The sequence below is a fragment of the Anabas testudineus genome, chromosome 12 (assembly GCF_900324465.2).
Source record: "Anabas testudineus chromosome 12, fAnaTes1.2, whole genome shotgun sequence".
Taxonomy (NCBI): Eukaryota; Metazoa; Chordata; class Actinopteri; order Anabantiformes; family Anabantidae; genus Anabas; species Anabas testudineus.
Genome location: NC_046621.1, coordinates 3,259,953 through 3,287,883, shown reverse-complemented (window position 1 = coordinate 3,287,883; position 27,931 = coordinate 3,259,953). Strand labels below are relative to the sequence as shown.

The following is a 27,931-nucleotide window of genomic DNA, read 5'->3' as shown; positions in this document are numbered from 1 at the left end:
AGGAGAAGAGAGAGGGAGGGGAAGAGGCGAAGAGAGGAGTCCACACAAGGTCGGGCAAGGTCTGAGAGAGGGTAAAGAGGGGTCGTCAGTAAAGAAAGCTGCAGAGAAATAATGGGAAAAGGTCGAGTGGAACAAACGCTGAACACGTTTGCATGTGGAGACACTGATGACTGAATGATACAGCAACACCTGCGTACATCCGCCCTCTCCTTTTCACATCACCACGCAGCGGCTGAAGTCTTAACAACCACTGATCAGTGTGTAATAGAAGAAGATTAATCATGAGTTGTATTAAGGTACATGCAGAGCTGTAAGCAGACATCAGTGCGCTAACGTGTTCACAATATATGATATATTATAATGCACATTTTCACTGTGAAGCAAGTTAACACAACTACATAGACTAGATTTCATCTTTTACAACTTATCTGACTTTTAAAAATCCACGTTATTGTCTGTGTCACTCAAGCCTCCTGCCGCAGTTACTCCTCTTTTCACAGGGTGAAGGATGTGACAGGAGGATGTTTATTTAATGAGAGCAGTCTGGAGGGGGTAATGAAATCTACCCTAACACCATTAACAAGCAGACTTATCAGCTCCTGGGACACACGTCAGCATGCTGCAGCCTTTTGTTCTCTGGCTCGAGGCTGGCATCGTCCCAAAGGACAGATTGCTGACACCTGTCTTGAGAAATTAAAAACTGACCACCAATCTGTGTTTTGAAGTAACTCTATCATTTTTCACTTAGCTCCTTGTAAAGTGACGAGGAGGAGACGCGATACGATGGCAGGTGTCTGACAGGCACGTGTAAGGTATCTGGAGAGTGCGTGTTCCAGTGTGGGAGGCGGTTGGTTGGTTACCTGACCACACAGACACAATCAGTCTCCCTCCATGTCGCAGTAATTGATGCTGATGGACGGATTTGGATTTCTTTTTGTCTAACACTCATGCACAGACAAGACTCAAACCTGCACAGCAACACATACAGGAAGTCTGTGCATGTATGAGGCGTTAAATACTTTCCTTTTCCCTCACTCTTCCCTTGTTTCCTCTTGATATTTCTGGCCATAAGTTCCATCCTGGTGTTGCTGTTTCATTTGGATCATACAATATTCTGTGAAAGGCTCATTTGCTGAGCGTTACATTAGAGCGAAGCTGCTGATGGCCACACAAAAGCCATGTAAATGAGCTGTGAGAGAGGCCCATCAATCATCATGCCAGATGCGCTCTCCCATTATTATTTATGGCCATAATTGGCCCATGTTTCCTCAGGCAATGACTCTGCACTGATGGATCTGATGATGACTCCGCTCAGCCAAACAACCAGGAAGACGTCAGAGGGAAGAGAAGGAGACAGAGGTTAGAAAGTGTGCATGTGACTAAAGAAGAAAAGCTGTGTTTACATGATACAAAATGGCTTCTAAGGCTAAAATGGAGTAGATTTGATTGTTTCTTTGATTTCATTCATTGTGTTTTAGCCAAGAATTTCCTGAAAATGGACAAAAGCAAACGTTAATTCCTTCTTATTCACAACGGGCACATAAAGATAAACAGTCGGTGGCACGAATTGAGCTGCATAACGAGATGGTGTAATTAAAACGCTGTTAGTGAAACGGTGTAGAAGACATGATACAGATGCAACACTTGGGCTTTTTCATGTATTAACATTGAGAACACTGAGAACTGAAAACAGATCCGATGTTTTCATCTGCCACCATTTATCATCTCTTTAGTGGGAACAGAAGTGCAGATGACGTTTAAATCACATGCTCCCTGCTCACATCGCCACTATTTATTTGCTAAGTCTGTTTTTTTTCCACTGTATATTTCTCTACAGATGTTTTCCCCCCAAATCCCTGCAGCCTCCGACCAGGAGATAATAATGAAATACGAATAACAAGTGATCGTAAGTTAGGGAGCGTCTCAAATCAAAATACAGTTCTTCACATGAAACTGATGCAGATTTCTCCACAGATACTTGATCTTTTTATTTATTTATGGCAAGATCACATACCTGCAAATTTAAAATGTGCATGAAAACAGCAGTTCTTTTTACTGCACCTACATTAGTGTTTTTTTCCTGTTTCGGTCAAGGACCTAATGATCAGGACACAAACACGATACAAGCTGAGACTGACTCCACAGATCCATGCATCATTCAGGGTTGATTAAACACGGTTGGCGTTCTTCAACGCCAAACACTGAAGGAATGGAGCTGTGGATTGTCAGGGGCCTGACACTGGATTTCAACAGCTGACTCGAGTATTGACATGCAGAGCTCGGAGGTCATTGGGTAAGTGGTCTACATTGGCTGCTCATGGTCACTTTCTCTTTCTTGGATGTGAGCTAATGGCTGTGTTCAGTCAGGCTGAGCGGAGTTTGTATTGAGGCTGTAGGAATGTTGCCCGTCACAGTTTGTCACCAGTCATCACGGATGTGTTGACAAGTTCTGTCAGTCCGCCTCTACCTCTTCCAGTTGGCAGGTAAACTGCTCGTTGGCAGGTCTATTTCCCCCTTGTCTTACACCGAAAGGCACCGCATTAAATTAGAGCATGTGTTGTAGCATGCAGGTGCACTGAGTATGCATATCTAATGTGTGTGACTCTGCCAGGCTCAGACTCTGTTAATGTGATTTTCCAAGTTCATTTGGCCCAGAAAACGCTGACCTCTGCAACTGATGAGCGGCGTTTCCTCGAGGTTTTTCCCCTTTTAATGTTTTATTTTCTCAGATAACACAACACAAAGCACAGTATCTACTTGTTGCGTGCAGATTGTAATAACCTTTCTGACCTTATTGTTACACAAGTCACTGAGGAGGTGACAGATTTGGACATTTACTGTAACTCTAGGTCCAAGGACGCTGCAACAACAAACTGTGAATGTGAGAATTGATGTGTAAGAGTACATTTATGATCAGTGTCAACAACAAAACACATTATCTGGTTGGATTATGCGCCTTTAATGGAGGAATCCACTGTGCCGACACGTAGAGGACAGTATTTCTTCAATTTAAATGTCCTGTAGCCTTGGGAATTACATATTCAAGGGGAAATTATGATGGAAGGAAAATCCATGTGCACAAACAATTAGTACAAGTCCTCATTCAGTTTGTTTGCATATGGAAATCATTGTTAAGATCATTTGTTTTGCATGGACATGCATTTGCTTTGTTACACAAATGTGTTTAAAGGACATAAAGTGATCCTATAGTAATGACGTAGCTCTACGAACCTGTGGTAAAGCATACTTCTCTGAACTAGTGCGAGCACTAGCACCAGGTTTGAGTTGATTGAGAAGGTGTAGACGACACTTTGGGCCTCTAATGAGTATTTGACTGTGACATGTGTAGTATGGATGTTAGATTTCACTGATTAGTTGCTTTAAGGCTTATTAAGATGGAGGCGTGCTGCTCACCCGCTTTTACTGAGTCTAACAAACGTGTTGCAACCAAGCCGTGTGTTTATAGTAATAAACATGAGTATTTATTGTACTGTGCATGACTCTAAAACAAATATGACATCAGAGGATGATGAAAGCAGTGGGTAATGTGAGTGTACAAAGATTAATGAGCACATGCTACATTAATGGGAGGTGATCCTGGAGAGTGTTATATGTGAAATCAAACATCTGCGGTGGACTGTTTCCAAACACATAACCTGGTCTCAACCCCAAAATACGCTGTTGCAAAGGAACTCAACCCTGACACTGAGAGGTACAGTTAGTCACAACCCAGTGGGTCGCTAAATGCACTTCTTGTGTTGGATTGCGAGTGAACAGTGAGTGTGTTTTCTGTGCAGATAATGTGGAATGACAGAGCTGGAGGAGAGCTGTCGGCTCAGAGTGTGTCGAGCCCGGCGCTGACAGACGTGCAGTCATAGTCGGCCGTATCTTGGCTGCTTCCACTCGCTCAGAAACATAATAACAGAGACAGACCGAGCTGCCTGGGCTATGAACTTTGTCACATTGGGCATGATATGTGGTTGTGAGAACGGCCTAAACCAGACTTTTGTTTTTGATTTGTCAGCCACAGGCACAGTGTGGTTCTAGAGGATGGAGATGCTGGAGTCCTGTGAGTTGTAATAACTGTGGTGGTTTGTTAACTTTTAATCTGGTGGCATCATCAGGTCCAGATGTTAGTTTGTCCGGTACTTTTCCAGCAAGACTAAAACAGTACTCCCTTCATTCAGTGACGTTAGCAACAGAGCTGCATTTACTTAATCTGAGCGTTACTGTAATCACCAGTTTTCCACATTAACTAATCAGTGAACAGCACCAAAAAATATTTTAATAAAAACGAATGATTAGAACATGAAGGAGGATTTATTGCAGGACTGTTGTGTTAGTTTAATACAAATCTGCAAAACAACTAAAAGTTGAGGTGTAGTGAGTAGAATATGTGGGAAAGTCGTTCTTTAACGTCCTCTCTGCTGGTTTAAACCTTCAGTTTGTACATACAGTATAAACACAAATCTGGATTTCTGTTGTGGTCTACATGAATGCTTCTGGACATTTCCTCTTCTCTTCACTCACAGCTCTCTGACTGTTCCACATCTTTCAGGCGATGGAGGAAGTCTCTCTGTCAAAATGTGCTTGCTACGCCTTCCAGGAGAGGATTGATGCGAGTCTCCATGACTGACAGACTACATAAACAGCTAAACACGCGGCTCAGAGCTGTCTGGCAGCCGGGCCCCTGATGTCCTGAGGGCCTGAGAGGGAAGAACGAGGCCGGGGGCTGGCACTGTTCTTATACGCCTACACCCCTGATGTAGATATACTGTGTGTGTGTGTGTGTGTGTGTGTGTGTGTGTGTGTGTGTGTGTGTGTGTGTGCAAGCTGCTATTCTGAGCAGTGCATGTAATTTGGTGTGATGTTCTCATAGTATTAACTTGTAATCTTAATTAATTCATGAACATTTGGACACATTTCGGAAGCATGTGTGATGTTTCCAGTGATATATCTCACAGCGAGTGTGTAATTCTGCTTTGTGATGCCCAGGAGGGAGGAAAACAGACGCAGCCAAATTCTGAAATGCTGTTATACACTGAATTTTCCTCTATATTTGTGTATTTTGTAACAGGGAAATGGAGCACAACGATGTCCTGGTTACGCCGATTTTCTAAACTGAAAGAGCTTCAGTGGTCTTTTCATTTTCTCTGCTTGGTTTCCTGTGTGAGGCTGCTCCTCTGATAATGAGAGCAGGCTTATGCCTCCACCTGCTGGTGAAAATTAGTACATAAGCACAGAATCGAAGGTTAGTGCAGCCTTAAATTCATAAAAAAGGAGTTATTTTATGATTTAATTATAAGAGATGTATTCATTTTACAGTACAACATATAAGAAATAAGTTAGTATTCCATATATTCTCCTCTCTTAGCTTGCAGCAGGTATTTAAATGAAACCATATGAGATGTTAAGAAGGTAAAGCTGTCGTTGGTGGAACTGCTAACATTACTCACAAGCAGTCCGCTAAAAAGCAAAATATTACCCTTTGAAATGAAGTAGCGTTGAAATATAAAGTAGTATAACCAGAGTGGATGTGTTTAGTTAGTTCTGTTTTATTTTGACACTTCTCTTTTACATGCACTTATTTTTTAAAATTCAACTCACTGTATGAGCTGAATATAAAAATATATTGTCTTCAAAAATATATACGTAAATACATAGTGAACATTTAACATTGAGTAGAGAACATGACAATACTGCTGATCTATGTCATACTGTTTAATGGACTGATCCATAAAGTTGCATATTTTAATACGGATGTGCGTCACATACTGCAGGTGTTAATGAGACCTACTGTATTATTGTTTATCAGACACAAAGAGAGGCAGTTATATTGGCTACAGGTGTTAACACTGGAAGGAAGAGGCTGAAGGGGCTTTAAACAACCACCTGAAGGATTTCCACAGCCTTCGTGGCTTTGGACTGGGCAGAGTCCGACTTGTTCCGACCTCCTCTCTCAGCAGCACTCGTTTTCTCACAGGTCTCCGGCTGACCGCTCTGCTGGTGGCCGAATTCAAAGCTAATCCTGAGCTCTCCCATGTGACAGCGAGGGAGAACGTCTGGGATCCACTCGATCACAAACGGGCCGGCCTCCTTCTGATCTGCTGCCCCCTGACCTGTTAGATGCAACAGCGTGAATACGGTGCAGCTCTGCAGAGCAACTCCTCGGTGCTACCACAGCTGTCACTCACCCACTTTAAGGAAGGTGCGGAGCTCCATCGGTCGAATCGCCTGCGGCCGGTCTGTCCTGTATCCCTCTGGGTAAGGAGGAGGATCAGGGCAGCGGAAACGTGAGTAAGAGCCATCAGTGTTTCTCACAAAACTCTGAGAGAGCTCCAGAGGCAGCTGGTGGGCACAGAGAGGCGCACAGTGACAAGCGAAGGCAACTTAGAGGGAATGTGTTATCAACTCGGGTTTTCTGCTGGACAGTGTTCAGAAAGTTTTACCTCTGGTGTGTCAAAGATGCGTTTGACCTGCGTCAGGTTCGTGATGTGCCAGGTGTACTTGGAGAGAGAACCGAGAGGAAGTCCGTCACTTCTCACAAACGCTGACATCGACATAAAGAGACAAAGAGAGAGAGAGAGAGGTTTGTTTGGCCAGTATTCAGCTTACATGGAATTTAAAAGTCCTCCATTCATCATGTGTTTAGTTGAGATGTTTGAGATGTTTCAAAATCGGATCCTTTGATTGTTATTTTTTAATTTCAGGCTGCAACAAAAATGATTATACCCACGACTTTTAATAAGCAAGACAGTTGTCAATGCAACTTGTGATACGGTAGAGACCTGAACAAGAAACCTGTGAGATGAGGGAGGCTGTGAGAGCATCAGTAGATTATTGAGCAGCACCACTCATGAGACTTTGCAGATGCAAAGTCTCATGAGTGGTGCTGAGATACCAGATATTTTCAAAATAAAAGCATGGAAACTCGCTAATCAATCATACACCACCTTTTTTAAGATTAAATGTTGAAAATCTTTTTTTTAATAGTCAAACATTTCTGTTTCCTTTCTTAAACATTATTCAGTTAAACAGTTGCACCCACCTGTTGTGAAGTTTGGCAGTCTCCTCTTCTTCGATCCGAGCGACAGGCGATGCTGCAGAGTGTTGAAGAACTCCTGAGGGATGTGGAACACCAGCGGCTGTGGCTTCCCTGATGGACAAACAACTTTTTACAGTGTGCAACAATTAAAATAAGCAGGAATCAACAGGATTAAAAGTCTCAGACTCATACAACTCTCAACCTTTAGGTCTGAGAACAAACTACAGCTGCAAAAAAACAGTGACTTCCTGTTTTTTGTGCATAAATTGATCATTAAAAGTGATCAGATCTTCACTAAAGTCACAAATATAAACAGACACAAACTGTACTGATCTTTCATGTCTTAACTGAGCACACCAGTTAAACACACAGAGTGATGGTGGAAAAAGTGTTGTTGAACCACCTGTGTGGCTGTGATTAATAAACGGGCTTCAGTTTTACCATCCAGCTGGTAGTGCATCGTCTGGTGGATCCTCTCTGTGACACTGGCCAGCCACTGATGGAAGCTCATCGTCACTGTATGCTCATCGACAACCTGGGAACTCCCTGAGAAACACAACAGATTAGATTAGATCAAATAGAAGAAATAGAAATAGAACTCTTACTTGGAAGACTTAATAAAACTTAATACTGAAATTAAGACTCAGATATCCCGGTTTTGTGAGCCACAAATTAAAATGTTAAAGCATGCTCTCTGTCCAGTGTGACCCTGTTCTTTTTAATACTGGATCAGGATTAGTGCTGCAGCACTTCACAGAGGAACAACAGAGGTAGAGACAGATGTCTAAGACGATGTAAAGTGTTTTCACAGACAGTGATTTAGGCAGCAGAGAGATGAAAAGGCGGAGAGTGTGGGGAGGGGGGTGTTCAGCACCTAGAGCTTTCAGCCCTCCACCACCATGGGCTTTTCTCTGACCAGCTTTCCTCAGGCCGGACGCTGACACGCCCTCTTTCCCCACCCCACAGGGAGAGGCCGCCGAGGGGGCTACACAGAGGCAGAAATGAAAGGTTGTGAAAGACAAGATAGAAAGAGAAAAAGTATTCAGACCCGCGATAAAGGTTTTACAGTAAATCATTCTAAAAGAAAGAAGAGATACCGTCAGAAAGGGAGTCATCCAGGCAGCGTTTCTTTGCTTTGAGATTAGAGTTGACGGGTTCAACTTGGTGCAGAGGCTTCTCACTGGGGGTAATGATTCTGCTGGAAGCACTTGGCTGTTGACCTGGAGAAACATATAAAAAGACACTGGTACTGAAACAGATAATACAGTTTAAACAGTTTGACATGTTAGGAAACATGCCAGCTAAGATCAAAGTCTCTTAATATCTGCAAATACTAATGCTTTGCACATTTTGTGCTAAAAATCTGCGTTACCGTACCAATCGAGGTGTAGTTGATGAAAGCAGCAAACTCAGAAGCCAGTTTCTCATCGCTTGCAAAGGCACACACACAGGCGTAGAAGTGAAGGCAGGGTTGTGGCGAGGTCGAGCTGGAAGGTGGATGACAGTTGGTCGATGCAGCTGCTCCATCCACCCCAGGTTTGCTCCGTCTGCTGCTGCTCTGGCAGGCGCAGTGGAAAACGGAAAGCGACTGCGCCTCTCTGCATCTTCTCTCGCTCTTTACACCGTCACACAGGCCGCCTGCACCGACAGTGAGATGCAGCAGGCCCAGAGGGTGGCGCGAATCTGTGTCGCACTTCACCACCAGAGTGTCTCTTGAAACCCGCTGCACCAGGGGCCCTGGGGACTCCGTGGCCAGCCTCCACAGCTCCTCCCTGGCTTGAATAGAGACCTGCAAACCCTCCAGAATGGAGCTCTTTAAGGTCAGAGGCGTCGCACACCTCTGACACTCTATGGCTTGTTTGATGTGGATGCAGAGGCTGTCGGACGACTGCTTGGACGCCGACTCTGCCTCACCTTGATTTGACCTTTGACCCTGCCTGCAGGACGGCAAAAAGCAGCGGCCCAGGTTGATCCGGGTTAGCAGTGTGGCTCCGTCACCAGTGGCTATAGCAGTGTCTGTGGGAACCAGCTCGACAAAGCCGAACTGTGTAGCTGTGGCCCCTCGCCCCCTGTGACACACTGAAAACACCTGCACTCCTCCACCCGAGCCACCACCCAGGTCTCCGTCTCGCTCTTTCCCGCCTCTCTCCTCGCTGTCTATTATCACTTTCACCACCTCCACTGCACATTTCTTGCTGCTTCTGCCCCCCGCTGAGGGATTTCTGAGGGACACCCCGCAGGCCTTGTTCTTGCAGCTGAGCCCACGAGTGCCGTTGTAGACGCCGCACTGTGGACACTTGCGGATTCCTCGCAGGGTGGCCCTCCCCAGGTTGGAGAGAAAGGCAGGAGTGGAGGATGTGGTCTTTCTATTGTCTCGCTGTTTTGCTGCGAGCTTGGCCTGAGTCTGCGGAGCGGAGGATGACATCACAGTCGGTGAGGTTACGTCGGTGTCCATCTTCGGACTCTTTATCACCTTAAAAAAGAAGGAAGAAGAGGCACTGGTGCTGTGATTCATACTGATGCTGTCTATCTCATGACTTTATGTTAATACTGCTGTTGTTGGGGGTGTTTTGCATCTCTTTTGGAGCTTTGTGTAGATGTTTTACACTCGTGTCTTTACAAGTTTATACCTGTTTGTGGTAGTTTTGAATCATTTTGCATGACTTTTTATTTCCATTTGTGTTTTTTTTCTTATAGTTGTGTATCAGTCATTTTGTTTTTCATTTAGGTCGTTTGTTTTTGGGTGCAGGGTTTCATAAAATTTACCAATAATCTGAAACATAGATGACCAACACTCTGTGTTATTTGTCTATGCAGCAAATTTCGTCTTTGTTCACTTTTTAATAATGAATTTACATCTAAGCAGTCATTTTAAATTTTTAAAGGTCAGGGTAGAACAAATTTAACTGTTTCTTAATTCTATTGCATATCAGGCAATGCATTAGTTAGTTATTATATCAATCAACAACAACAAACAATGCAAAAAACAAACAAAACAAAACTATATATTATTTGATAAGCAAATATAGGTCAAATGTAAAAAATTACAGTATATAGTTTTTTTTTAATGTGAGGTTTTGATGCTTTTCTTACATAGTAGTAAAGGGCTCAAGTTAGTTATTAAATAGCCTCTAAATAATTACAAATTGTTAATAAAATATCTCCCATCAACAAACTACAACACATTAACTCATGAGTAATAATAAGTCCATGACATTTTCAGTACCTTTATTTTTAAGTAGGCTGCTTTCAAACTTTACATCAGATTTTAAATACATTACTTTAATTGCAGTATTAGTATTAGTACATTACTATACTGTGTTTATCACTACTTCATTATTTACTGCTGATTGTTGGGACAGTGTCCACTACACCTGTTAGCTGTGAAACTACCTTTCCTAATAGCTGAAGACTGTTTTTGTTTCTGTCTTATTAATTTAACACATTTTAACTTTAATTCCAACCACTGTCTTCCTAAGTGTTGCTAACAATTTCACTGCACTGTGCAGAAAAGCATCATGCATCTGTTTCCCCGCTGCAGCCCCCCTCGCTGTGCACACGCCACCTGGTTCACACATGATCTTAGTGCGTGTGTGTTTTCGTGAATCAAACGTTCAAACTACCTGCGATCCGCTTCTGTTTGGTCACATTCAGCTCGACACTGGCTCCAAAACCGCCTCGACCGTCGCCATTGCTCCTTACATCCCGATCTCCGCATTGCGCCTGTAACGGCACTCGCCATTGGTCGGACACGGTCACGTGGCACATGGTTGGGGGCGGTGCCTGTCAGAGCGCAGACTCCTGCTGACATGCTGTAGTGGGGCATCTTAAAGTAGTGCATCTCACAGTTCTGCTGTAAAACTACACTGTAAACATTAAATTAGGGAGAGATTATTCAACTATACGCCTGTTTTGACATTGTGATTCAATTTATAATAGTACTGTATTACAGAGTAGTAACTAGTAAAGTACTTTTTAATCACCCTAGAGGTAAATACTGTAGCCTACTACTAGACTACTACTTTTGAGACACTGATTAATACAAAATCTAATCAGCTAATAAATTACAATATTTTATTATGTTTGTGAAATTAATTTACAATAAACATTTGATTATTTATGAGGCACACGTGGAACAAATCTGGACTAAACTTGTACATCCATTGTTTAACAACAGCAATAAGTTCAACAGAGCTTTTGAACTTCTGCTGGCTTGTACTAGTTTTTTATTTTGTGCACAGCAACAACTGTCTGAAAACAGTCTGAACAAAAACTGGACATTATCACCTCGTGAATGGTGGATTTATAGCAGGACTGTTGTATTAACCTCTTACATTTAGCCTAGTTTACATAATGAACTGACGACCGAGTGGATTAACCTCATAAGTTTCCTACTAACCACCGTTCTCTCTTATTTGTCTCCAGACAGTCACACATTAAGACATTTAAACTTCTCTATTTGAATATGTAACTATTTTTAAAGATGTCTTCTCCTTCACCACGATGTCCATCATTACATGTGTGCAAGAAGTTAAATTGCTTATTAAACTGGGATTAGCTTAAAATCAAGTTTGTATGCATAGAAAATAGTAAACACAAGACCACACTGTGAACTCAAATGGATGCAAACCATATTTTGGAGCGGAGGTGGACTTTAAAGATAAGATGCAAAAAGTGTGTGAGCTGTTTTAAGCATCAGCATTTTAATGGGACAAAGCAAAAAACATAAGCCATGTTACCGAAGCATCAACAGAACTTCCCTTGACAAGACATGGGTTGAAAACATTCTTAGGCACCGCCTACTCTTGGATGATTTTTGGTAAAATTAAAAATAACTCACTGATAATAAGGCAACACAATGGATTTGTCAGCTATTTTAAAACAACGGTGGCCACAGTGCAAAAAATTTGATCCTTGTAAGGTTGTTTCTTAATCTATAAAAACAACTGTTATTTAGGTTTAAAACAGAATAACTTAAATTATGTCATATGTGTCGATCTAAAGGCGTTTGCATTACATAGCAATGCTGCTTGTCCTCCAAGCCGCTGGAAGAATCAAGTGTTGCACTGCCTCGACTGTACACGGACCAGCACTGGACGGGGATGCTACTGTTGAACAGCTGCTTCTGGAATCCATTACTCCAAACCAGAAGCAAGAGGGCTTCTGTAATTAAAATGTTGTCTTTATACAGATTCAGTACAATTGAACAGAGCGTTTGGATATTTACATAAAACAGACTCCCAAATGAAATTACAAAAGAAAGTGGAATGCAAAAAAAAAAAAAAAAAAAAAAAAGTCCTAGTATTTAGATTTTTGCGAAAAGATAACCTTAGTTATTTGTGCAATATTTGTCTGCCTGTAAGTAAGATAAGAATGGCAGTAATCCCTGCAATTGGTTTATTGGAGATATTGAAAATCTAATTTTAAAAAATAAAGTTGACAGTTGATAGCCACTTAATGTTTTACAAACAAACTTAGGACAGTCCTGGAATGGAACACAAAAGGCAAAAGCTCTTTATACAACGTCAGCATTTTTAAAGTCGCTCAAAACCAACAAAAAATAAGAAGATGACACTTTGTCTAGTTTATCCGTAGCAAAACAAACAAAAGATGGCGTAGTCCCTTCTGTTCTGGGGGAAGATGAACTCGACACCGTCTTGTGTTCAAAAGCATCAGTTCATGCGCACACACACACGCACACACACACACACACACACTTCTTATCCACAGACTGGATTCTCAGTCTGCTCAGTCCATTCTAGGAGATGAAGCGAAGGAGCGCTGAATTTTTACTCGTTTGGTGGTGTCCACTTTCCCTCAAGCCGCTATTCTCTACTCAGTGATTTCCTACATTTCACAGAATGACGTGACAACACCCTGAGGACTTGCCTAGACTTGTATTTCACTTTAGTGACATGTGGACAGACCAACAGCGAGAGCGAGAGGTTCCAAATAAGAGTTCATTTAAAAAGAAATAAAAAATAAATCATACCCCTTACACAGTACATGTCTTGTGGCTGTGTTACATTACTGTGGACTACTGTGGACTTTCTGTGGCAAAGCTGGCGGCCGCTCATCCCTGTATGATTGTTAGACATTGGTATAAAATTCTGCCCTTGCTCTTTGGCTCAGAGGGGCTGAAAACAAACAATTTTAATATGGATTTAATTCATTTTCAACTAAATTGTGGCTGTACTAGAAATATCCTCATGTCACATTTCCTAATTTACATTTCGCCAGTTACCTGCAGGCATTAGAAAAACAGACCAAATAATAAAATGGGCCCAGGAATGCAAGGTGCATTAGCTGTTCTAACAAACTGTTGTGGACTTAATAGTATTGTTTACACTTCAGGCAGTGGGTGAGGTTATGGGCTGGTAAGAGCGATAAAATGGAGCACCAGCCTGCCTAACAGAGAATAAATTTGTGTGATAACAGACAGAGAGAGCACATATAATGCACTCCTTCCCCAGCAGAGTATTATCCTTGTGGCCTCGGAGGCTGAGAGAGAGAGGACTACTGTGACCAGTGATCAGTGGGTGTGGTAACCAGCGGTGCTCATGCCAGCCTGGTTGGTTAGCATCGTCCCATTGACACCCTGCCCGGGCTCCACCATGCCTCCGTTGCTCACAGCGCCCACTCCTGTCCATCCAGCACCAGCATGTAAATGACTGAAAGAGCAGGTAGAAACAGTTCAGTTAGACAGACCTCTGATAAATACTGTGCTCTGAAATGTAAACAGGAAGTAGCACCTGACATCTAAAGGAACATTTGTTTGGATTTGCAAGAGAAGAGTTCAGGAGGGAAAAAATTTTGTCTTGAGCCTTAAATGCTAAATCCTGGTACTCACTTGTAGCCCTGCTGATCCCAGGTCTGCCCGTAGACTCCATAACTCGGCACCTGCCATCCATTGGGTACATACTGGCCAATCTGCTGTGTGTTACCGTACCACTGACCCCACTGGTTGTAAGGCTGCGCTGCAAAGCTCACCGTGTTCTGCTGAGATACAGAAGGATATTTTAGAAGACAGGATATCAAATGGCTGTGAAGTCAGGAGCTCAAAGTCCAAATAAACCAAATGAACCGTCCCCCATTGGGAACATAAATGTAATTTAATGTTCATACCTGTGGCATCTGTACCTGCTGGATGGGGCTGACCATGTCTGTTGTTTCTTTTCCCCAGTAACACTTAACAACATAGCCCTCTATGGATGTGCCGTTGACAGAAACTATGGCATGGGCTGCTGCTTCATGAGAGTTAAACCTGAACACAGAAAAGAAACAGACTCAAGTCATCCTTTACATGACTTATGGCAATATAGTTGACACTTGACAGTCAAATATATTAATCGGAAATTCTGCTTACCTCACAAATGAGTAGCCTTTGTCTGGGAAAACACGGATTTCCATTATTTGGCCAAAAGGTGAGAAGGTCTGTCTCATAATTTGTTCTATGAACAAAAGAAAACTGTTAATATTTCAAGTAACAAGTACTAAACTTAAGTATACTTCTTTTTTAAGTGTTGTCATTTTCTACTATTTCAGATTTCAACTTCTGAGCAGAAAAACAATCAGTGACTCACCTGTGAGACCCATTGTGACTCCTCCACAGTAGACGGTGCAGTTGCTGGGACTGGACTGGCTCACTACCTCATCGAAAGATAGCTGCTTGGTATTGGTTGCTTAAAAAAAAAAAAAAAATCATCAACAACAAAGAAACTAAACATGAAATTTTATTACATGTTTTGCATTTTGTGTTTAAATTATTTATCCCATGAATAGTCTGTATGCACTCCAGAATTCATATAAGCCTTTGTCTTATAATTTATGGAAGGTCCACATGACTGAAGAACAAGTGAGCTGGATATTTTCCAGAGAGTTTTTCCTCAAGTCAGATCCCTGTGGTCATGTAGAGAAACCTTTTAACATTGTGCTGTCAGTGGCTGCTGGCTGACTACTACAAATCCAACTTATGATTAATAAACAAAAATCCTAAACCGAATTCTGATGTCCACTGTGCACCAGCTCAGGGCTGTGCCACACCAAGCTGATGGTCAGCTAACCTCTGATGTCCTAGTTTTTGTAATATGTTGGCACTAGTTGGCTCAGAACGGTCCATTGCTTGTTTTTGAATTTGCAGCCTTCACTTTAACTTCATAACAAACAAAATACTGCCACCTCCTGGTACGGAGACATATTTCTCCTCGCACAAAAGGAGAACAGTATGTGCTGGTTGGCTACACCTTTAGTCTTTGTGGTGTGTTTAGGTCCCACTTTCTGTCAGTCAACATTTAATTTAATTAGAGGGAACTTACTTTCATTTGTAGTTTTAGGAGCAGGCTTTCTTGTGGCCCAGTTGGTCCTGATCTGCCTACCCCCCAACCACTGTCCTCCCATCTGCTGTATGGCATTCTCTGCATCCTGATTATACAGAAGAGGAAACATGCAAAATCCTGAGTCACCAACATCAAACACAGAACATCTTACTGTAAACCCTGTCAACAATCAGAACCGGCGAATGTTATCTCAGTCCGCTAGTGCTCGAGCACTTCTGACACACTTACCCATTTGTTGAAGAAGGAGACAAAGCCATAGCCTTTAGATTTACCTGTGGCCATGTCTTTCACCACTCGACAATCCCTAAGGACAAATAACAACACGGCATTAGTAAATACATTTTCCCCCTCGGTAGCCAAACTCATGAAAAGAACAAAACTGACTGATCAGTATTGAAGAGTAACTAGAATTTGGACTTTTGGAGGTCTACAGCTTCATTGAACAATTCACACCTATAATATCCTGTAGCATCACATGGGCATTAATCAGTACCTCAAAATGGTTCTGGTGAAGTAAGAAAAAATTTGGTAACTCTTCACCATCATTGTTTTTGGTCTCTTCATGGGATTCATTGGCAAAAGGGGAAACACGACTTACACAGGCTGATGGACACGAAAATAAACTTACGATATTTTCCCAAATGGAGCAAAAGCTGCTTTTATGTCATCTGTGGTGATTTCAGGACTTAGATCTCCAACAAAGACATGGAAGTGACCTAAAAAAAATGCATATTCACATTGTAATTCATGCAAACAATATCTCACAGTATGGTGCTAGGGTTAGTGTTATATTTTAATTACACTATGGCCCCAGTCTGGCAGGTAAGTCTGATCCCTGTATAGTGTTGATTACAGCTGGTTTATCTACTTACTGCTTGTGTCTTTCTTTTGGCTGGTTGGCGTCGTGGCCCAGTTGACCTTCACCTCCTGTAGGAGAGACAGATGCAGAGAGCGAGGAAGAATAAAAAGGTGAGACTTGCAGCATTTTTGCAGAAGGGAGGAAGGTGCTTTTTCTTTGATTAGAGGTTTTCTCACACACCAGTTTTACTTAATTCATATTTTGTGATTTGAAGTTTATTAATAAGGTGTTCTCTGTATGCCACACTTGGGTTCTTAAAGCACCACTACAAACTGATTTATCTATTGTTATCATCTGCTTTTACATACCTTTGCATTATAAAAGTAAAATACAGTGGCGAATATAAAGGGACATCAAGAGTTCACCTTTCATAATCAGGAACATTTCACTCTCAGTCTAGTAATAATTTGGAGCAAAACTGAAGGAAGGAAGGTCCAAATAACAAGGGACTTACAAACAAGTGATTTTTACGAACTTGTTATACTCCTCAAATGGTCCTTCAATACCTGTTGAGGATAAAATATTTTCAACTGATTGTATTTTTCTTGAAGTTGCTCTTATGTGGATTCTATGTGGAAATAACTTTGCAAAAGAACACACAGCAGTAAAGATGTAGGGGGACACAAGACCATTAATTAAAGTGAAGAATGGTATATATATAGCATTATTAAACAGCAGGGCCATGTTACAGAAATTCATACACAGATGGCAAAGTCACTCAAGGAAAATCTTCACTAAAAACAGACAGTGTGGAGCACAAAGGGACAATAAAAACCCCAAATAGCACTTTACACTTAATGTAGTAACTTACACTGGTTTTTATTGAGTTACAAATTTAATATTAGTCATGTCTGTCATAGAATCTATTGCAAAATCTACAAAAACATCCTGACTTTACAACTTGTGTTCAGTATTTGCTGAAACAGTGTGATCTATTAAAACCAGTTTGTTAGATACACCTAGCTACTAGCTGTTGCAGTCGAATGCTACAATCCTGAACTAAATCCTAGTTTCCTTAATTTCATTTTAATTTTTGTCATGGCGGTGTCGATTTCACTCTATGATAACTTTGACTTATATAAATGGGTTGTAATAAATTGTGTCAGTATTTGATAAATCTCGTCAGTCTGAATGTTATTGTAAAATATCTTATGCTGAGTTTGCTTCTTTATATTTGTAGAGAAGTTATACACAATCCTACAGCCTCCCAAACCAAATACTGTGAGAAAACAACATATTAAACGACTGAATGCACTAAAACAACCCAGTAATTTATTATTAAATGACTGATAAGATTGATCTACATAATGGCGTTAATGTTTTGAACTGATGGCAGTCACTTGATGGTCTATTTAATGAAACGGTTGGAAACCATTATCAAGTAAACCAAAAGCTCACATTGCCGAGTATTTAGACATTATGTTTTAGGACTCTTCACAGAGATTAGTGTGGTGTTCCCGCCCCAATCATTTCAGCGCACAAAAGAATAATGTGCACAGGGGAATAAAACAAATTAAGTGAAACAGCAGGAGGGCAGTGAGATAAAGTTTAAGAAGATAAGTTTTTCCAGCTACTTCACTTCAATCCTGCCCACCCAGCCTTGTACTAGTTCACTCACCCAGGAGATATGATAGCTTACCTTACCCAGTATTTTCCGACCATTCATGGCTGCGATTGTGGCAGTGGCATGTCTATGTTCATAGAACTCCACAAAGCAATACGGATCATGACCTGCTGTCTGGAGTGGACAGGAAACACATAGATTAAGTAGCTACAAACATTATAGAAGCTAATATATGCCCATATATAATGATGCCCATATTTTGCAATACCACTGAAGTGCTGCTACTCGATTGAGCCCAATCAATATACTGGGAGGCCCATTTAAGCTAAATAATGAGTTTATAATGATCAAAGTATCACACTTAAGTAAAGGAAAGCCAAGAATAGGTGCTTGTGCCTTTTTATTACCACTGTATTGCAGTTTCCTCCCCACCAGAGAGTGTTGTAGCCCCTCTGTTGGCATCAGACTAGTCAATCTGAGTTCACATTGACGTTATAGGAACTTAATATCAGACTCAAAGTTGCTTAAATGAAAACAGTTCGCCTGGTGAATGACCCAGAATGTCGCTCAAGGGTTGTATAGTCATAAAACTACTAAATTAGCAGCAGAGTCTGCATCACTCGCTCAGCTGACAAAATGGAGATGGCATTTGTGTATCTCTGTCTTCATGGTAAGATGTTCAATTAGGTATGAATGATAATAAAGCACAGCCCTCATTTGTTCAGCCGTATAAACTAAATAAGTCAGACCACAATCGTGTAAACTAGACTGAGCTGTAGAACCCTCTCAAAGATAAGAATAACTCTTTAATAACTATAAGAACACCTTTTGATAGGTGTGTGTGCATTTGGGTCAAACCTCTACATATTCATCTTATACTGTGGCAATAGATTTATTTAGCTAGCGCAAACAGGGTCAAAAATAAACAAAAATACAAACACAAACTTGAGGCACATCAGATGGTCTCACACACATCACTAATTTCAAAACTGATCAGATATAAGGTGGTTATAAACAGCAGGGCCGTATTTGTTGCAAAATATGCATTTGACCTGTGGCAAAAAAATCCAGGTCATCTGTTGCTAAATTAATTAGCCATGAGGCTAGCAAATGCTATGTCTAGTCAATGAAAGGCATTTCATGAGCCATAGGCATAAAGTGTTATATTATAGTGTCAGTGCAGTTACAGTCTATGGATTGAAAAAACATCTGCTTATCAACAAATAGCTTCATCTATTAGAAAAACAAAGATTACCCATTATATTGTTATTTTTTATCCCTTAAAAATCTAAATTGACATTAGGTTTAAGAATCTTGTATTGGTCGGCACCTACTTCTGGACAAACAGTTGTAGATCAACTAGAAAAGCATCTGAGGAGAAACAAGGTTTTAATCTATGGACTTTCAGATGGATGATTATTGTACAGAGGGCTTACTAATGAACTCACATCTACTATCATTTTACAGCTCTTGCAGGGTCCAATCTGGCCGAACAACTCCAAGATGAGGGCCTCTGTCACGTCCCGGGACAGATTTCCCCACATACCTATATACATAAACAATGGACAGAAAACATGGGAGGCACTAATTACAGTTTTGTAACGTAATCGGTAATTTGACAACTTGTGTGTGTGATGCTAGATATCTGCTGTTTCAGGCTGATGGTTCAACAATGTGTAACTTAGTCACTTTACATTCAAGTCCTACTGTGTGTTTAGTGGGTACTACTGTCTATTCTCTGTGTTATTCTTGTACTGTGTCTCGTGTATTGTTGTGTAGATCATGTTACTCAATGTTCAAATGTTTTTGTGTGTAATGGCTGCTGCAACACCAAAATTTCCCCTTGGGGATCAATAAAGTATCTATCTATCTATCTATCTATCTATCTATCTATCTACTAACAGCTAATCTTGCCATATTCAGAGTCTGTATTACATTTACTGGTAGCAGAAATATTGTGGTCAATTACTGGGGACCAAATATTATTACATTTACATAGTATGTGATAGCTCAAAGCATAAAAAAAGGAACCAAATGGACCAAAAGAAAATGCATCTGTAACTACTTTTGATATTATTAAAGCAAAAAAGCCAATCACTGGGTTTGTAGCTTCACAAATAAAATTACTTTCTTTTTGAAACACATCCCAATGAGCTACATGTATTTGGATTTTGGAAGCAAACCTGCCATCCATCAGGCAGTTTGCTATTTTCTAGCATTTTATGGTCAAAATGCAATAAAATAATTCAAATATAATCGCCAGATTGACTAATAAAGAAAATAATTGTTTCATTATAGATTCCTATTGGAGAATAGGATTTTTTATCATAAGATGGCTGTGATACAAAAACAAACACCAGTTTAAAAAAAAAAACGAAAACAGCATCCAGCAACATGCACATTTGAGATTCAAGTACATGTATCATCACAATCAAATCTAAAGGCTGATTATCCCGAATTATTCCGTAATTGCTGCATTTAATAATCAGCTTTTGGAAAAACCAGATTACAGCTAGAGACAAGTAACATTACTGTAATCTCAGTTACTGACCTTGCTTCAGCTCACCCCTGGCTTTAAATAGATTTAATTTTACCCAAGTAATAAAAAAAAACTCAAAACCAAAATTAAAATCAGCATTATCCTATGATCATTAAGGGAGGTTATCGGGTTCCCGGCTTTGTTCCGAGACCTGTGCTGTACTGATTCTATAAGCAACGTTAAGGGGGTTATCGTACGCCAAACTCCATTGAAAAAAATGGTGGTTTAATGTTCTGCTCAACGCCAGCGGTATTTGCGGTGTAAAACGATCTACATTTGGCTAATGGTCGCCCCTTTTTGTTCGGCACACTCAAAACATACCAAACTTGTTTATTTTACTATAAATGTCCTTTTATATACGTTGTTTTGTTAGGCGACCAGTGGAAGGCGACGCGTTAATATGAGATTTTTCTGGAATTAGCTAGCTAGCTAACCGTGTTCGGAAGGCAAACAATGTGTTGAATTTACCTCGACTTGGATCATTACAATGCGTTTTAAATCTTTAAGTGGTAGTAGCTCACATCTTTCCAAAAACTACATAAAATTGTTGGATATTATATAAAGTCCAGTTCAATTTCACCATGCTAAAGACGCTCACAAGCGGCTACTGAATGTTAACGTTACATGACGAATACAAGTGGCTAGCTAACGGTAACGCAGACACACACTTACAGGGTTTTGGGCTGGTCATCGTCCATTCTGTTTCACTTGCTGACCGAAAACAAGTCGCAACCCTGAGAGCAAATCCACGACTGTCGCGGGCAGCTGCCTGTGACACCGTCAAGTTATTTTATTGCGCAGTATCAACTGATTTACCACCGCTGTTAGCTCCAGAGTGAACAATGGGGTAGCCGACAAAGATGGCGGAGCGACCGGGGCCGAAACGGAACACGCATGCGCAGTATTCAGCCAAAGGCAACTTGAAGACATATTACAAAATAGTGGAAAGTAACTAAAATACACGAGTAATGGATTAAAATGTATATTTCAATACAAATGTGTACTTTATAACAAAAGTTAAAATTATACTGTGCAGATTTAGATTAATAGTGCAATATGTTGACAAATAATCATGTAAGTTATTGTTATTATGGATTAACATATGATTCATTAAGACTTTATCAGTTCTCAGGGGCACAAATGAATGACTGCATGGGCCAAGGGGTCAAAATATCAGCCACAATGCAACACACACACACACACACATCTTTAAAGTTTTGCAGGGGCACTGTATAAAAAAAATATAAACACCAAATTGGGAAAGAAGATGCAAAGAAACCAGAAGACATGCACAACTATCCCAAAACTACAAGGATACATTCAATATCTTTAACCTAATGCAAGCACAACCATAAAGAAATGTTACATCTTAACAGATAAAGAGGCACAAAAGAACTTGACACAGATGCTAAACCACAAAGACAACAAACAAAGAGAAACAAAACCACACAAAGTAACAATGAAGACGTGCAAAATTTAACATTTGTAGAAACTATTCTTTATTGTATTTTTGTATATTTTTTTGCACTTTGTTCTTTTTGTACATCATATAAGAAAAGAATTATACTGACGATCAAAACCGTATTTAATAGTTTTAAACTTTAAACTTCCCATTGCCACAAAAATGCATTTAATCAGCTGCCACACCTGCAGAAACTGATGCATTTTTACAGCTGCTCTATAGACAGCCGTATGACAGCAATCACAACAGGTGAACTCATATAGAATAATACAATTCTCAACTTTAACATGACTTATTTTTTTACTTTGTCTTTGGTAGCATTATGTGAAACTGTCTTAATTTCAATGCATAACTGCATGTCTTTGACAGTATATCAATATATATTCTGCCAATAACAAAGCAGAATCAGCCCTTCCATTTCCATTATGACCAGCTATAGTCAATTACAACAGAACCATCACAGTGTCTATAAAATGCAAGAAGTAATTAAACTGTAAACTGTTTTTAAAACAGTGATTTATTGTCACACTATGACACTTATTTGTCCTAAATTTATGTAAAATTTAGGGAAAATACATAAGTTACATTTACCAGCTCCCAGAAATTATCTAAAAAACAAACAAACAAAAAAACACATTCATTCACACACGTCCAGTAGTTTCTGTGCCTGCTCCCTGATGCTCCTACATGCTGCCCTGATAATACCATCGGTATATGCAGAGATGAGTCAAGTCACTTTTCTCTGCTCAGTCCCTCCTTCATCTTGGGCAGATGTTGTGGTCAGTCACGAGTTTCTCCATCCTCTTTATCTTGCGTTTGTTCTTGGGCATGGGTTTGTCGTACATGCCGTTCTTTAGTAGATGCTCCTTGCTGTGATGAATCTGGGCGCCGTGCTGCAGCTGGAAGGAGCACAGGGCTTTCAGGGGCCTCAGCAGAACCTGAACAAATAGACAGTAAAAGGTAGGAGTGATAAAAAATACAAAAAGATGCAGTACTATGTTCTATTGCAACCTGTGACAGAGCAGAAGTCATAATTGAGGTTTTATGGATCTTGAAAATGTTTTGTTTCTATATTTTTAATAATGAAGTTGCAGTAAAATTGTGTTGACATGTGTTTCAAGTATCCTTACTCCACAATAGAAACAGGTTCTAGTTAAGCTGAGCAGCTGTATTCAACTTTAAAGAGTAAACAATAAAATAGACACTGAGAGAATGTGTTATTTTAAATTCACTGTACCATCTATGAGATAAATAATATGGCGGATGCACACCCTGATACAATAATAATAATAATCATATTTTCACTTCCTCACCTCCTGGATATTGTCATTCTGCTCCAGGATGGACAGGGCGACAGCAGCACATTCCAGCGTCGACAGACAGATGTTGGAGGGTTGTGTACGAATCACATACTGACTGGACAGAGTCCTGTTGAGCTGCACCTAAGAAAATCAAAAGAGATGTGATTGATTTTGTTTAGATGACCTACCTACACATGATGGCATTCTGTGTTCGTGTTTCTCACCGACATCAACCCATTACTGCGGTTAATAATGTAGCAACATTATTTGCAAATTGTGTGTGGAGAGAAACTGTATCTCAATCTGTCGACTCAGATTTGTGAATGTGTGCAAGAATCTGTGAATATGTGAACATGAAAATCAGTATTCAGCTTTGCCAGTCTATTGAGGTTTATAAATGTGTAAAAGAAACTGTGAAAGAGTACACAAATCTGTGAATGTTCACATATTTGGAAACAGTGTAAAATAAACAAGCAAATATGAATGACAACTGTGATTGTTTGGCTCCAAGTTGAAGCTGGAAAAACAGATCATTTGTTTTTCCACCTCAGGTGTGCCTCACAATGGTTCTGCCTTTTGCTGTAGTTCTGACATGTCCGAATATGTGGAGCCTTGGGTTTTATTTTTCCCTGAGCTCAAGCTGACAGGTTCATGCTGCCATGTTGCCTAGGGCTCGACTCACCAGGTGCCTCTGTAACTGTACAGCCAACATACTTTTTAATCCATCATTTTAACCACAATATTATTGTGGTTGCGGCTGCCATTTTGCTGCTGAAAGGCAGACCACAGACCATTACGACCGTAACAGGCAAAAACCCAAGATTTTGTTTATGTAAAATAGATTTACAAAGGCATCAAAGTCCCAGAGGAGAAATATGGACTGGCAGCCAATCTAATGTAATGAGTCTTGTCTTGTGCAAAATACTCAGAAAGCCTGTGCCTTGATATGAGCAAGCTGCACACAGTGCTCATTCTCTCATATCCAGCTGGTCTATGACACTATTAGGAAAGTGTGGAGGAAGAAAAGAAATGCTAATAACGCCACAGTGTTCACTTGCCTACATTAATGAGAGTTTTTTTTTTTTTTTACCTTTCAGGTTTCAATTAGTCATTTCATGTGGGCAATGCAGCTTTCCCACCTGTGGGTGTAATGGAAGAATTTATATTGTCTCAGGTGAACAGCGCACCGTCCTCTATTCCAGCAAGATTTTATGATTTACTGCAGGCTAATTGGTCTTACAGGCACAAAGATATTTGAATTGTGATAACACAGTTAGACCTACCTGTTTAGGTAGGTGGAACAGGGTGTTTTTGAGGAACATGTTTTTCGCCTGGCTCCAGGTTCCGTCTATGATGATGACATTATGTTTTACGGTGCCTACATCTTGGTACTGCACCAACTCCTCCAGGTTCTGTGATTTGGGACCTGGGTACAAGATCAGCGTTCTGCTGTCCCGACATACTGCAGCCAGCTCTGGGTGCCTGAGTGGAGAAAAGATGAAGATAAAAACTATGTCTTGTTTATGTGAGTACGCAAGAGGTGACAGTGGTGGTGTAATATTAAGACACCAGAGTGTCCTTACTTCTCCTCACTGAATCTCCTTCCAATGATGACATTGCATTTTCCTTGTGGCAAACAAGCAGCAAGTAGAGGCACTGTGCGAAGTACTCTGCTCTCCTGAAAATACATCACATGTTAAAACTGTTAATACAGGACCCTGTTCTTCAAGGGTGGCTCAAATAATTCAAACATGCTGATAAAATGCTAAAATAATCCTGTTCATACTCATTAATCTGATCTGGTTCTTAGAAAGCAGTTTAATGATTTATTTGTTAACCCTGGATGAAGTTATCTCATGTTTGTGTTTTAATAAAAAGGTCAAAAGAGCAGAGTTGAAACTATAATCATGTGGCTCTTGTAAACTTTTGAGGACCTCACTAAGTGGATATGCATACACGATGTACGACCTGACACTGCAATTTCTCATGAATTTGTGGTTAAAGGTGCAATATGCAACCTACATTAGCACCAGCATGAAGATTGGAAATCAACCCACTCTGCTCTGCTCAGCCCTTTGCGCTGATAAAGCTCTTCTTCGTGCATAATGAAACTAAAATGAATAAGAAGCTGGAAAAAAAATGTAATACTAATAATGCAGAAATTGTTGAAGTTCTTAAACATTTAAAAAGGCAAATATCTATTTGTTCGTTTGATATCCCATTACATTTTTTATTTACACGATAAATCACTTCTTTTCATAAGTTTAATGCAATGCACAGAATCAGTGTGTGTATATCAATGCATGACTGTGCACATGCATGTGTGTTTATGTCTATACTGTCTATGGTAAGGGTGTATAGATGCATGCACATGTGTATCACATAACTACAGTGTTAGTTAGTGTGCAGCCTGAACAAACTGAAGTAGCTGAAGTCTTTTAAATCCTAACCCATGATAATCCAGCTATTATATTAGTATTTACAGTGTGATACCTCTGAATACTTGTTGAGCATGCAGTCACTTTTAATATTTCTGTACTCACCTCTGCAGGATGCTGCACTACGTACAGACACGTCGACACCTCCAGGGGTTGTGGTGGAAGAAAAGGACAGAGACACACCTTCTGAGGGCGACTACATGGGAGGAAAGTTGAAGACGCGGTGAAGAAGCTGTGACATCCCAGTTACTTCCCAGCCTGCTAAAGCCCCCATCTCTCTGTTTCAGCTGGTCTTGAGCTTTCTGTAACGACATAAATCTGTGGCCTCATTAAAGCATGCCAGTTACTGGAGGAGAAGCAGAGGCAGGAGGAGGGGGTGGGAGGTTTTCTGTGCTGTCTGGTCCACCAACCAAGCAACCACTGTAAAACCCAGCTAGCTAGCTAGCATTAGCTTCACTTGAATTCAGCTCACCGGCACCGTAAGCACGTCGGTCTTCTCTCGCCGACCTCGACCGGGAGGGCGGCCAGGTCCCCGAAAACGTCGCCTAGTCCGTCCTCCATCGAGGAGCTGTCGCCCCTTTCTGGTCCGTTTTCTTCGGGAATGACTGATGAGCAAACACCGGGGACGTTAGCCATTGTGGAGTTAGCAAGAAGCTAACTGACCCCGGTGCTGAAGCGCTAGCATAGAAATAGACAAACTAGAAGCGGTTCAATTAGCTTAATAATGTTTAAGTTTATTTAATTTAAATACTGTAAAGATCACTGCAGTCATAAAGAAAAACACTTTCTATTTTATTATTAACCTATAATATTATTAGGAGTCTTTGTACAGTATATAACTACGAGATCCTGATCTTAAAATGTAATAAAAGATTATTAGATGATATAATTATGATGTTTTAAATAAAATAAAAAGTGGAAAACTAAAAATGTTCATTATTTGTTGGTATAAATTTGTATATTTGGTATTTCTTCCATTGAGCACTTTATTATATGACATCAATATATTATTATTATATCAATATGTTATTGTATAGTTTATAAGACTGTGATTTGTTACTTATATTTATTTAATTGTTTTTAATTAAATGTAGTAAAAGAAAAAAAATTGTTAGTATTTGCAACTAAAGATTAGTTTTATTGTCACATAATTCAGTTGTTTTGTTTGTGTGTAAATAAAATTCCCACAGATCAAACTTCAAATGTCTTCAGACGTTTTGTTTTGCTTGACCAGCAAGTTGTGTATTATATGTCACAAGGAAAAGCGTGAAATAACTAACATAACTAACAAGGCAGAAACAGCAAACAGTTGAAATTTGTTCATTCTTATTATTTGATTATCAGAACAGCTGCAGACTAATGATCAAACTACTAGTGTGTTGCAGATCCACTCTACCTCCTATAAGTCTATGGGATTGAGACCTGAGGTTGAAGGTGAACCATCAACTCACAGCTGCCTCCTGTCGAGGTGGAGGAGAAATGATGGACATTGAAAGGATGCAACACTGGATGTCGCTAAAGCCCATTAAACTGGTGGATAAGCTCTGACATAGCCTACAGAATATATATATATATATATGTATGTATGTATATACATATATAATATACTATTATATTATATTAGTATGCCTAAACACAACTCCAATCTGTACTACTGCAATATAAATAAACCATATTTGTGCACGTGCATGTTAATATCAGCTGTGTGTGCTTTCACTTTCCTCTCCAAGGTCATGCGGCACGGGATCACTGCTGAGCTCCAGATGGGACCTTTGGATTTAAGCCTGGGAGCAAAAGTATCAGTAAATAATGCTCGACATAAACCTGCTTTAACAGCCACATGTGTAGGTTAAATACTCCACTGTACTGTCTGTTAAAAGTCCTCCAGCCGGCAAAAAATGTGTTTTACATTGTGCTGGTTTATTTTAACCATGCAGAGTGATACAAGGTTAACACCAAGAAGTTATTCGTACATTTTTGTCTGGGTTCACCTCACATGTTTGTTTTAATTTAGCATAAATTGGGAAATTATTAAATAGGGATTAAACAAGGTTACTGGGTATAGGTATCCTGCTAACATTTAAACATATTCAACTGTTTTATCTTCATTGTTTACAAGTGGGTACACAGACTCAGTAGAGATGAGGTGTCAGGTTAACAGCCACTGAGGCTTATTTATAGCTTAAGATCCAGGCTAACATCACACAGACACGTGCACTCTCATCCTTTTTATCTACACTTGTGATCCAAACGTTTCTTTTCAAACACACTATGACTCATGCACTATTGCCACCTGTCGTACTCCACAGAGACCTTGAGTTTAAGACCTTGAATAAATACACATTAGTAAAAGCACTTGACATTAAACCTATGGAAAATACTGAAGC

At 40.2% G+C, this 27,931-nt stretch overlaps 3 protein-coding genes across 5 annotated transcripts; all 3 read right to left on the bottom strand.

The window, feature by feature from the left end:
• Positions 1 to 5,387: 5,387 nt before the first annotated feature.
• On the bottom strand, positions 5,388 to 10,754 carry c12h2orf42 (chromosome 12 C2orf42 homolog). Of its 2 annotated transcripts, none has more exons than XM_026353812.1 (8): positions 10,669 to 10,754; positions 8,423 to 9,518; positions 8,143 to 8,265; positions 7,487 to 7,591; positions 7,049 to 7,156; positions 6,450 to 6,550; positions 6,195 to 6,348; positions 5,388 to 6,119 (listed from the first exon to the last, which is right to left on the bottom strand). In XM_026353812.1, exons 2-8 carry the CDS (start codon positions 9,498 to 9,500, stop codon positions 5,881 to 5,883), a joined length of 1,908 nt encoding a protein of 635 aa, XP_026209597.1. In that variant the 5' UTR covers positions 9,501 to 9,518; positions 10,669 to 10,754; the 3' UTR covers positions 5,388 to 5,880. The 2 variants fall into 2 exon arrangements, with proteins under 2 accessions (XP_026209597.1, XP_026209598.1); XM_026353813.1 differs by having other exon boundaries at positions 5,958 to 6,119; positions 6,199 to 6,348.
• A 973-nt stretch (positions 10,755 to 11,727) lies between these two features.
• LOC113158923 (nucleolysin TIA-1-like) lies at positions 11,728 to 21,213 on the bottom strand. 2 transcript variants are annotated; one of them, XM_026355266.1, is made up of 12 exons: positions 21,016 to 21,213; positions 19,253 to 19,350; positions 17,880 to 17,978; positions 16,254 to 16,308; positions 16,010 to 16,097; positions 15,610 to 15,685; positions 15,361 to 15,466; positions 14,629 to 14,727; positions 14,412 to 14,496; positions 14,171 to 14,309; positions 13,896 to 14,044; positions 11,728 to 13,716 (listed from the first exon to the last, which is right to left on the bottom strand). In XM_026355266.1, the coding sequence occupies exons 1-12, from the start codon at positions 21,032 to 21,034 to the stop codon at positions 13,578 to 13,580; spliced, it is 1,152 nt and encodes a 383-aa protein (XP_026211051.1). In that variant the 5' UTR covers positions 21,035 to 21,213; the 3' UTR covers positions 11,728 to 13,577. The 2 variants fall into 2 exon arrangements, with proteins under 2 accessions (XP_026211051.1, XP_026211052.1); XM_026355267.1 differs by having other exon boundaries at positions 13,896 to 14,041.
• A 589-nt stretch (positions 21,214 to 21,802) lies between these two features.
• Positions 21,803 to 26,202, bottom strand: dtwd2 (DTW domain containing 2). Its single transcript, XM_026353617.2, has 6 exons — positions 26,017 to 26,202; positions 25,650 to 25,740; positions 24,690 to 24,784; positions 24,390 to 24,588; positions 23,119 to 23,247; positions 21,803 to 22,743 (listed from the first exon to the last, which is right to left on the bottom strand). The coding sequence occupies exons 1-6, from the start codon at positions 26,178 to 26,180 to the stop codon at positions 22,564 to 22,566; spliced, it is 858 nt and encodes a 285-aa protein (XP_026209402.1). The 5' UTR covers positions 26,181 to 26,202; the 3' UTR covers positions 21,803 to 22,563.
• Positions 26,203 to 27,931: the final 1,729 nt, after the last annotated feature.

Excerpts from the sequence above, each read along its gene's own strand:
- c12h2orf42 (XM_026353812.1), bottom strand. The coding sequence starts at position 9,500 with ATGGACACCGACGTAACCTCACCGACTGTGATGTCATCCTCCGCTCCG. Across the intron at positions 6,551-7,048 it reads ACTGCCAAACTTCACAACAG|CGTTTGTGAGAAGTGACGGA; the intron begins GTGGGTGCAACT and ends TGTCGATGTCAG. Across the intron at positions 6,120-6,194 it reads CCGCACCTTCCTTAAAGTGG|GTCAGGGGGCAGCAGATCAG; the intron begins GTGAGTGACAGC and ends TGCATCTAACAG.
- dtwd2 (XM_026353617.2), bottom strand. The coding sequence starts at position 26,180 with ATGGCTAACGTCCCCGGTGTTTGCTCATCAGTCATTCCCGAAGAAAAC. Across the intron at positions 24,785-25,649 it reads TAGTGCAGCATCCTGCAGAG|GAGAGCAGAGTACTTCGCAC; the intron begins GTGAGTACAGAA and ends ATGTATTTTCAG. Across the intron at positions 22,744-23,118 it reads AGAATGACAATATCCAGGAG|GTTCTGCTGAGGCCCCTGAA; the intron begins GTGAGGAAGTGA and ends CTATTTGTTCAG.
- LOC113158923 (XM_026355266.1), bottom strand. Across the intron at positions 16,098-16,253 it reads CCAAAAGAAAGACACAAGCA|GTCACTTCCATGTCTTTGTT; the intron begins GTAAGTAGATAA and ends CATTTTTTTTAG. Across the intron at positions 15,686-16,009 it reads GCTCCATTTGGGAAAATATC|GGATTGTCGAGTGGTGAAAG; the intron begins GTAAGTTTATTT and ends ATTTGTCCTTAG.